The sequence below is a fragment of the Heptranchias perlo genome, chromosome 15 (genome assembly GCF_035084215.1).
Source record: "Heptranchias perlo isolate sHepPer1 chromosome 15, sHepPer1.hap1, whole genome shotgun sequence".
Lineage (NCBI taxonomy): Eukaryota > Metazoa > Chordata > Chondrichthyes > Hexanchiformes > Hexanchidae > Heptranchias > Heptranchias perlo.
The window spans coordinates 46,056,172-46,067,395 of record NC_090339.1 but is presented as its reverse complement, the minus strand read 5'-3'; the positions used below and the strand labels follow the sequence as shown (position 1 = coordinate 46,067,395).

The window sequence follows — 11,224 nt, the reverse complement described above, 5'->3', positions numbered from 1 at the left end:
CGCCGGGTTGTGCCAAGTGTAAGATTGGTGGTCAGGAGGGTGAGTGGGCAAAAGTGGTTAGAAAATCCTTGGTCTGTTGTGTGGGACGATACAGGCTGGAAATGGGGCTTAGACTGAAGCTGCATCATGGGAAAATACATTGGTTTGATGTGGAAGATTGGAGCTGAAGATTGGGGGGCAAACTTATGCTGAGACTGAGTTTCAGTGTCAAATTGAGATCTTGAGGCATGGGGGATAGGGAGAAAGACAGTTGGCTGCAAGCATAGAGGGGAAAGAGGCTCAAGGCTGGGATTCAGCTGAAACCACACCACGATAAAATACCTTGGGTTGGTGTGAAAGCAGTACGTCCAGGCAGTCTGAAGCAAGTGGGAGCAATGACAACTGGATACCAATGGCATCACAGGAGTGCTGCGAATGTGATGTGGGAGGTCTGGAAGTACTTGGGACTGAGGACAGGGGGTTTTTGTGAAATTGATTCTCAGCATCTGTGCAGTCACATTCAGCAAGGTTTGAGGCAGTTTACAATGATACAAGTTACGCACACAAAACTTTGATAACATTGATACATAAATGCTAAAATTGAAGTGTACAGCTCCTTTCTGTGGAGGCCTGTAAATCGTATTATTTAGAAAACAAATTTCTGAATTTTACTTTATAAATTTAATCCACACTTTTTCAACCAGTTCAAAATTAAATCTACAAAATCATCTTAAATTTTGTACTATACAATTAGAAATGAAAAAGACGATTGAAAGTGACTAACAAGGCTATAATTTAATCAAGCAGTTCAAAGAATGTCAAGCGCAACTGGGGTAATTTATAGATGTCATTTGAAAGCCAAAATTACATTACAACCTCATGTTGATTCACAAACAACTTATTCTCCACGTATTTAATACGTACTGAAGAAAAATAATTAAATTGAAGTAAGCGGTCAGATTGATTGGATCTGGTCAGACTGTGAAGGCACAGTACCCAAACGGCTATTCTTTCTGCGGGACACTGAAGGTTGAGTTTTAAAAGCCTGTAGGTTGTAGGAGGCAGGGAAAATACAAGATTAGGAGTTCCAGTTTTGAGGTACTGGGAAAGAATAGCCCTGATAATAACAGAGAGGGAGCATGGGGGCGGGGGAAGAAAAGAGATACACTTAGCGGCCAGATATCCCGGAAATACGGGTTTCCCAGAGGTCCTGCCAAATTTAACAGCAGGACCTTTTTCAAATTTTTCGAATCAGTCTCCCGGCCGCAGTCAGCCAGAGAGCAGAGGTTAGTCGGACATTTGGTGGGGGGGGGGGGGGGGGGGGGGGGGGGTGCAGCGGCGGAAGTGGACATCAGGCGGCAGAAGTGGACATCAGGGGTCAGATCATGGGGTGGATTACAAGGTAGCTTGGTGGGCCGGAGGGAAGCACTCCTGCTCCTCACAACCCACACGCAGTGCTAGAAAGACTCTTAGCTGTTCCATCCAGCGGTTCTCGACTCGCTTCAGCTGCCAGGCTTCTAGAGGTCCAAAAAATCCGGCCCCCAGGAGTTAAATGTGAAACAGAGGTTAAATTTGAGGCAAGCAGCCTTGTTCAAATATTTTACAGATGGACCCGCCTCCAGAGAGGTTAGTCGCCCACCCCCAAACCTGTCTCCGTTAAAATCCGAAGTAGGTGCGTTGGAGGAGTGTTGGGGTCAGGTTTGCAATTTTTAAATTTTCAACCTCACCCTGTCCAGGGGGGTTAAATTCACACCCAATGAGTTGGAAACTGAGTGATGTGGCTCAATTTCAGCAAAGTGGGGTTAAAAAGAGAAGGAAAATCATATAGGATGACTCACTTAGAGTTAGCAGGAACAAGAGAGAAAAGAAAAGAAAGTACCAATTATAGTAGTATCGATGATAAAGACAAGAAAAATTGCATGAAGGGAAGAGAGGGGTTGAAGGCTAGATGTGAGAGAAGGCTGAGACGTCATCTTTGCAGAAGTTTCATCACACAAGAGTATAATCAGGGAATTATTTTGCAGTCATGATGAAATAAACCAATGCTAGATGTCTGAAATAAAAAATAAAAAGCTGTAATTGTACTGTAGGTCAGTTGGCATCTGAAACAGAAAGGTTGTTTGCTACCAAACCAAAATGTTAACCTTTCTTCCTCTTTCATATACTGACTGACCTGCTGTGCTCGTTCAGAATTTTCTACACATAAAAAAGAATTTGCAACAAACTTGGCAACTTACATAATACAGTATGAACTGGCAATAGGACTCAGCAGAAAACTAGCCTACTGCTTCTATATAAAAGGAATAAGTGCCTGCAGGGGAGAAATATCCAACTTGAATAAATTGCTAGATAGGTGTATACTCCAAAGATCACCAATGTAATAAAAAGAGCATCTAATGTTCCATTTTGATTACGGAACTTATCACACATGAAGTAGACCAAATAATTACAAGCAGCAAAGCTGTGATTGAGTGGTGCAAGTCATCCACATGCTGCAATGTAGGAGTGAGAAGATCCCTTCAAGACTGTCAGACCAGTAGAAAGAGCTCCTGCGTAAAGGTGCATCATTAGAGGGACACGGGTTCAATTCCCAGTCTACACGGAGTTAGCTGATCTCAGCCAAGACAGCAACTGGAAGCATTACAGGTGGCCTCAGCAATCTTTGCTATGGAAAAGGTTCCCATTTTTGATTACTGCCCAGTGATTGCAGCTCTATGGACTTCAGGTCAAGACAGCAATAAGCACATAGATGTTATGCTCTCCATGGTCTCACTATATATATTCGTGACATGAACACCATAGCATCATAGAAAGGTTACAGCTCGGAAGGACGCCATTCAGTCCATCGAGTCCGTGTCGGCTCTATGCAAGAGCAATACAGCTAGTGCCACTCCCCCACCCTATCCCTGTAGTCTGGAAATTTTTTTCCTTTCAAGTACTTTTCCAGTTCCCTTTTGAAAGCCATGATTGAATCTGCCTCCACCACCCCTCTGGCAGTGTACTCCAGCTGAGGTGGCGAAGCAGAGGAAAAGGAACGGCCCATGAAAAGGTGGGATTCGGAGCGGAGAGATCAGCTGAGGCTGCGGAGCGAAGCAGAGGAGAGGCGGAGCCGGAGTCGGAGCTTAAGGGGCAAAGAAAAAAAAACAAAGTGACATCAGCATCAGGTAAGGAACTGATGGTGAGTAGCTGGTGAGTGAATTTTTTCGATTTCTATTAAGTTTATTTAATAAAATATAAAGAAATCGAGGCACGGCAGGGCAGCTCAGTCCCATGGATTGCGCATCTTGTGCCATGTGGAAACTCAAGGATGCTTCCCGTGTCCTGGACAACCACAGGTGCAGGAAGTGTCATCAGCTGGAGGAGCTCAAGCTCCAGCTCGATTTCGGAGCTTGAGCAGCAGTTGGCGTCACTACAGTGCATCCGCGAGACTGAGCGCTACGTGGATAGCACATTTCAGGAGGTGGTCACCCCACAGCTTAAGGGTGTGCAGGCAGAGAGGGACTGGGTGACCACCAGACAGACAAAGAGGAGCAGGCAGGTAGTGCAGGAGTCCCCCGAGGGCATCTCACTCTCTCACCAGTATTCAGTTCCAAATACTGGTGAGGGAGAGGGTTCCTCTGAGAAGACCATAGCACCATAGGTGGCCCAGCTGTACAGGGCTGAGGGAGGGGCAGGGGCGGAAAGAAAGGTCAGAAGAGCAATAGTGATAGGGAATTCCATAGTTAGGGGAGCAGCCAGATGTTTCTGTGGCCGCAGACGTGACTCCAGAATGGTATGTTGCCTCCCTGGTGCCAGGGTCATGGATGTCTCTGAGCGGCTGCAAAACATTTTGGGGGGGTGGGAGGGCGGTGAACTGCCAGAGGTCGTGGTCCATCCCGGTACCAATGATATGGGTAGAAAGAGGGATGAGGTCCTGCAGGCAGAGTTTAAGGAGTTAGGAAAGAGATTAACAAGCAGGACCTCAAGGGTAGTAATCTCCGCATTACTCCCAGTGCCACGTGCTAGTGAGTATAGAAATAGGAGGATAGAGCAGATGACTGCGTGGCTGGAGAGATGGTGCAGGAGAGAGGGCTTTAGATTCCTGGGGCATTGGGACCGGTCCTGGGGAGGAGGGATCTGTACAAGCCGGACAGGTTCCACCTCAACAGGGCTGGGACCAATATCTTTGCGGGGAGGTTTGCTAGTGCTGTTGGGGACAGTTTAAACTAACTTGGCAGGGGGATGGGAACCTGAGAGGAGATTTAGTAGGGAGAATAACAAAACTGGAATTGGAAGGCAGAAAAGCAGTAAATGAAATTGGAAGGCAGCGGAAACAAGAGCCAGCAGCAAATAAGGTAAAAAAGGAAAAAATGTTACAAAGGCAAAATTAAAGGCACTTTATCTGAATGCACGCAGCATTCGCAACAGGGTAGATGAATTGACGGCACAAATAGAAGTAAATGGGTATGATCTAATTGCCATTACGGAGGCATAGCTGCAGGGTGTCCAAAACTGGGAACTGAATATTCAAGGATATTCGACATTTAGGAAGGACAGGCAAAAAGGAAAAGGAGATGGGGTGACGTTGTTAATAAAGGATGAGGTCAGTACAATAGTGAGAAAGGATTTTGGCTCAGGAGATCAAGATGCACACTTTGGGTGGAGCTAAGAAACAGCAAGGGGCAGTAAACATTGGTGGGAGTTGTTTATAGGCCAAACAGTAGTGGTAACGTAGGGCACGGTGTAAAGCAGGAAATTAGAAGTGCATGTAACAAAGGTAATACAGTAATCATGGGGGACTTTAATCTACATATAGATTGGGCAAACCAAATTAGCACTAATACTGTGGAGGACAAATTCCTGGAATGTATACAAGACGGTTTTCTAGATCAGTATGTTGTGGAGCCAACTAGGGAACAGGCTATTTTAGATCTAGTATTGTGTAATGAGAAAGGGTTAATTAATAATCTTGTTGTAAAGGAGCCCTTAGGGAAGAGTGACCATAATATGATAGAATTCTTCATTAAATTTGCAAGAAACGTACTTCAATCTGAATCTAGGATCTTAAATCTAAACAAAAGGAAACTACGAAGATATGAGGCGCAAGTTGGCTGTGGTTGATTGGGGAACTACATTAAAAGATATGTCGGTAGACAGGTAATGGCTAGCATTTAAAGAATTAAAACATAATTTGCAAATATATATTCCTTTAAGGAACAAAAACCCAGGGTTAGGGTTAGGGTGTAACTAGTAGAATAGATAAGGGGAACTAGTGGATGTGATGTATTTGGATTTTCAGGAGGCTTTTGATAAGGTCCCACACAGGAGGTTGGTGAACAACCTTAGAGCACATGGAATTGGGGGTAATGGATTTAGAATTGGTTAACATACAGAAAACAGAGTGTTGGAATAAACGGGTCTTTTTCAGGTTGGCAGACGGTGACTAGTGGGGTACCGCAAGGATCGGTGCTTGGGTCCCAGCTATTCACAATCTATATCAATGATTTGGATGAGAGGACCAAATGTAATATTTCCAAGTTTGCTCATGACACAAATCCAGGTGGGAATGTAAGTTGTGAGGAGGATGCAAAGAGGTTTCAAGGGGATATAGATAGGCTAAGTGAGTGGGCAAGAACATGGGCAGATGGAATATAATGTGAAAAAATGTGAAGTTATCCACTTTAGTAGGAAAAACAGAAATGGAGAGTATTTTTTAAATGCTAAGATATTGGGAAATGTTGATGATCAAAGGGACCGGGGTGTCCTGGTACATGAGTAACATGCAGGCGCAGCAAGCAATTGGGAAGGCAAATGGTATGTCGGCCTTTATTACAAGAGGATTTGAGTATAGGAGTAAAGATGTTTTACTGCAATTATGTAGGGCCTTGGTGAGACTACACCTGGAGTATTGTGTACAATTTTGGTCTCCTTACCCAAGAAAGGATATACTTGCCATAGAGGGAGTGCAACGTAAGGTTCATCAGACTGATTCCTGGGATGGTGGAATTGTCGTGTGAGGAGAGATTGAATAGACTAGGCCTGCATTCTCTAGAGTTTAGAAGAATGAGTGGTGATCTCATTGATACATACAAAATTCTTACAGGGCTCGACAGGGTAGGACGTTTCCCATGGCTGGGGAGTCTAGAACCAGGGGTCACAGTCTCAGAATAAGGGGTAGGCCATTTAGGACTGAGATGAGGAGAAATTTCTTCACTCAGAGGGTTGTGAATCTTTGGAATTCTCTACCCTAGAGGGCTGTGAATGCTCAGTCATTGAGTACATTCAAAACAGAGATCGATAGATTTCCAGATATTAAAGGCATCAAGGGATATGGGGATAGTGCAGGAAAATGGCATTGAGGTAGAAGATCAGCCATGATCTTATTGAATGGCGTAGCAGGCTCGAGGGGCCGGATGGCAAGTATATCCTTTCTTGGGTAAGGAGACCAAAATTATACACAATACTCCAGATGTAGTCTCACCAAGGCCCTATATAGTTGCAGTAAGACATCTTTACTCCTATACTCAAATCCTCTTGTAATGAAGGCCGGATAGCCTACTCCTGCTCCTATTTCTGATGTTCTTACATTCTAACCACCTCACTGTGTAAAAAAGTTTTTCCTCATAGCACCTTTGGTTCTTTTGCCAATCACTTTAAAGCTAGCTCCTCTGGTTCTTGACCCTTCTGCCAATGGGAACAGTTTATCTCTATCTATTCTATCTAGACCCTTCACGATTTTGAGTACCTCGATCAAATCTCTTTTCAACCATCTCTGTTCCAAGGAGAACAGCCCCAGCTTCTTCAGTCTAGCCACATAACTGAAGTACCAAATCTCAGTAAAGCTACAGGAGGCTGGGGAACCGAACCATGCCAATCAGAAGCTTCAGGAGAGGAAAAATTTGAAATAAAATGGAGGAATCATCATTCTTGCCCACTTTCATACATAAAGAAATGTTGCATCGTGTGAGATCTCAGAGGGAGGAGAGAAAAGGCCAAATTAAACTTCAAACGATTTGTAGTAAATTGAATCCCGTAGGCTCAAATTGAATGAATAGAATTTTTCAGCCCAGTGTTGCAGTTTATGCAATTTTGATTTGATTTAAATACAAGGAAACAGGCACAGAATGTAGAGAATACATTTTCTTACCATCTTCCCGCTTCAAGTTCCTCTCAATGTTAGCCACACAGGATGCACAGGTCATGCCGGTAACCTGAATAAAACATTTTTCTGTCACTGGAGCCTCTGTGTTCCTTTGGGTGATGCCCGACTCCTGTGGCAGCATCTCTCCTTTGATTTTGGTCATCGAGGTTTCACATATCCCGTTGCTCATTTTTTTGTCTTTTACAGACACTTTGGGCAAAACTTCTATTGGTAACACTGCAGGTTCTGTGCTTGCTGCAATTGTACAATTTGCATTACATTAGTTATGATAAATTACATTACAAAATACTCTATCATGAATTCAGTAAGGCCAGCAAATAAACAACTATTCCACTTTTCTCACTTTATGTCAGCAATTGAGTGGCCCTAAGGAGGTATAGTGTACAGTTTTAATGTAAAACCTCTGTACACTGCCCTAATGACATTCTTAGGCCCAGTCTCAGAAGAGCACCCCCATTACACCCGTATGACATTTCCATATTACACACCAGCCACCCAAGTTTTTGAGTGAGACTGCCACTGAATTGCTGCCAAGGAACTAGGTAATGTTTGCCTAGAAATATCCCATGTAGGATTGTTACAACTTAACAAAGAGATTGGCAGCCCATTAGTTTAGACTGGATTTAAATCCAGGTCATAGAGTGGAAGGAGTATGCACAATTCTACCATGCACAGAAATCCTTTACTAAAAGACTCATGCTGGGTACAGCTCCAGTCATCCTGTTACCTCACCCAATGTGTGAGCTTAGGCAGTGAGCATTTGCAGTCTGTTTGACTAAGGAGAGCAGCATCACAGCCAAGTCTGATCCTCACCTCACATGACATACCCACTTTCAGCATTTCAGCAATGCATGGGACTCAGAAATGAGAACTCTGGCTGATTTCTCCTCTCCTTAATTCAGGGGCAAAAATGTTAAGTTAAGTGCCTATTAGCATCCCGGTCAAAATCAGCTAACTCAGGATTGACCAGGGATCCACATCTGGGGCTTTCCCAGTCTGTATGGCTCACTTCCACAGTCTCCAGTGCAGGAACTAAGTCTTTTTCTTCACTTGTTTGAAAAGATAACTATTTGAGAGTACACTATACTTTGAGCAGAATACTCAAGTTTTCTATTAATATTTGGCAATGATGATTCTTTTTACTCCAGTCAAGGGAAACACATACAACTTGAGGATATTGTCAGGATTCTGATATTACTGTATACCTCAAGTTCTCCCTAGACAGTACTGTACAGCAAGGCTCACCCCAACCACAAAACAGACAAACAGGATGGGATTTCTCCACTGGATATGGTAGGTCGCCAGGAGGCACAACCAAGAGTAGCAATGATTTGGGAGCCAACCGTGCACCTTGCCCTTATGATCACAAGGCTCTGGAAGGACGATAAGTAAATGATCAGGAACAGTGTGCATACTTGTGAAATAAAAAAAAAAAAATCTAGATAATGAAAGGAATACTTATTTGCATTAAAAAGCATTACCAGGAAGAATGGCATCAAATCCTATATCCTCTATCATATCCCTCAGCTCCTCGGGGTTGGTAAATAGAGGATCATACTCCACAGTTCCATTGTGCTGTGCTAGAGAAACGTGAATCGATATTACTCCGCTTCTTTTTGAAAGATTTTCCTCGATGGACTTCACACAAGAATTACAAGTCATTCCCTTAATGTTAATCACTGTCATCCTGCTCAAGTGATGCTTTGTTGAATCGGAGAAAGGTGGTTGAGGTGAAGATACCAAAGGATGCTGAGCAGCACCGGGTACAGATTTTCCAGTGTGACATTCATCAGGGAGCGAAACTTTGAAACCACCGGGTGGCAAGGCCTCAACAGCCTGTCGTAAGGCATTTGGAGTAATCATGGCTGGGTTGTATTGTAGGATAGCGCTCTTATTTTCCAAAGAAACCTTGATTTTGTGTACAGCTGGAAGTTCTGATAAGTTACTTTCAATGTTCGTTACACAGGAACTGCAGTGCATGCCATCTATTCTGAGGATCAAGTTTGTTAGACTGTTGGTCACCTCCTGTGGTTCAAGTTTGGTCACCTGAGTTGCATTTATTAGGCGCTCAATGTTAACGTCCAGCTTCAGAGGTTTGGCCTTGGTTTTGATTGTGGCGAGAAAGCCAGCACTTTCGATTTGACTCCTGAGGTCCTCTGGTGTGATGAGGTGGGCTTGGTACACAATTGTGGCTTCCTGACTATTCAAAGAAACTAACATTTAAAAGAAACATTAATATCAATGAAATTGATTTTAAAAGTCTGTAATGCAATTATGTAAATTTATACCAAAACAAATCCCTGCAGAACTTCAATTTTTCAATTATCAGCACAAAAAATGCAGCTCTCCCAATGGCCTAATGGAAAAAGACTCCATGAGATGTAGCACAAAGCCACATAGACCAGAAGGTCTCAGGATTGATTCCCAGCTGAGGCCAACAAATTCAACAGACTGGCAAACTCCAATTGGACTCACTGCCCCTGGGCTAAGGGGAAAACAAAAATCTTATCAAGAGTTCCAGGTCCTGACTGTTATCTGGTGACCTGGCTGAAAAGTGAATGTGTGCATACATCAGGCGAAAATACAATTGGATTCAACCGTTAGGTCCTCTGCAATCAAGCCAAGCATGATTCTGCCAATGCTCACATTTGAAGACTGCCTCTTGGACAAAATACCAGAGGGCTTCCAGCATCTGTGGAATCGCATCTAGCAACAGTCAGTGCCTCAAGGAAAGAGAGGAGGAGACAAAATGCAGGGAAAGATAACAAAAACACAGAAAACATACCACAGGTCAATCAGCATCTTTAGATTTCACGAGTGACCCATCAGAACAGATGAAATGTTTGTAATTTCCCCCACCCTCGCAGTTATGTGATGCAATATCACACTGCAAAACTTGGTAGTGCGAATTGCCAACAGGAAAGCAAAACTGAAATATCAAAACAACTGTATAAAACACATGATAATTAGAACACGTATGAACTGTGTTGGAGCACAGGTACCAGAGGTCAATTACAGGTGCGTGCGCGCACAAGAAAAATAAATGAAGTGCCTGCCTGAAGAGGTTACTGCAAGTAAGGACACAGAGCATAGCCTTTGACTGCGCTTGTAACATGGTAAAACTATATGATGCATTTGAGTAAGCTCTGCTTCCCTGCTGTAGCCAGAGTAGATCTGTTGTGCTGTGTTGTTTTACCTGTTTTGCTAAATTGCTTTTCTCCCCCACACAAAAGAAAGAGCAACATTGGCAGACCCATGGGATCAGAGCAAATATCTGCCTGTCTGGTCCAGAAATGGTACATGGTGCAAAGAAAACAAAGAATATTTTGTTAAAACAATTCACCTTTAATGCGCTGGACACCCTGTAGCTTCCCAATCTTGCCTTCAATCGTGCTGCTACAGGAGTGACAAGTCATTCCTTCAACCCTCATCTTCACCACCATTTCACTGCCTTGGTTTGGCCGAATTTCATCAGGCATTGACAACTTCTTGTCCACTGGAGAACTGTCCACAGCCAAGTCAATGATCTCCTCATTGAGACTCGTTGTGGTGGACACAAAGGCCAAAGCTGCATCATTTTGATCAAGTAGCCTTTTTCTGTCCCCATCCTTTATGCTGGGCACTTGGCTTACATTCTGCTGGCTAGGTTGTGGAATAAGCCCTGTGTTATTGAGAAGGGCTGATTCTGATGTGATGGACACTGTACTTGTGTCGGTCAGCGAAGCTTCAAATCCTATGTCATCAATTGCTTCCTGCAGTGACTCTGGGGTCTGGAACTCTGGATTGTACACAATAGCAGCATTGCGGCTTTCGAGGGACACCTGTACGAAAAAAAAAATCAAAAATCAAGATTTAAGTGCTTGTAAAGGAAATGCCAAAAGCCAGTAGGGCAAAAAGTAAGACGAACCCCTACAACCACCAACTATAGTTAAGAGGAAAAAAGATAAATATATGTTTCTATCCTGCAAGAGAAACAAAACATTTAGCATTCCCGACTTCATGGTAACCTATCCCAGCCGTCAAGCTTACAAGAGGTGCTCATCTGACAGCAGGCACAATGGCTATTAAAAAAGTAAACTAGTACTTAGAAGCATCAGACGCAGA

The 11,224-nt window shown here is 43.5% G+C and overlaps 1 protein-coding gene across 1 annotated transcript in view; it reads right to left on the bottom strand.

Moving 5' to 3' along the window:
• The window catches only part of LOC137333057 (copper-transporting ATPase 1-like), a 73,752-nt gene that overhangs the window by 40,380 nt on the left and 22,148 nt on the right, over positions 1–11,224 (bottom strand). Inside the window, exons 3-5 of the mRNA XM_067997152.1 lie at positions 10,464–10,941; positions 8,602–9,333; positions 7,106–7,354 (exon numbers count right to left, since the gene is read on the bottom strand). Coding sequence (XP_067853253.1) covers positions 7,106–7,354; positions 8,602–9,333; positions 10,464–10,941 — 1,459 coding nt within the window. The remainder of the gene's footprint in view (positions 1–7,105; positions 7,355–8,601; positions 9,334–10,463; positions 10,942–11,224) is intronic.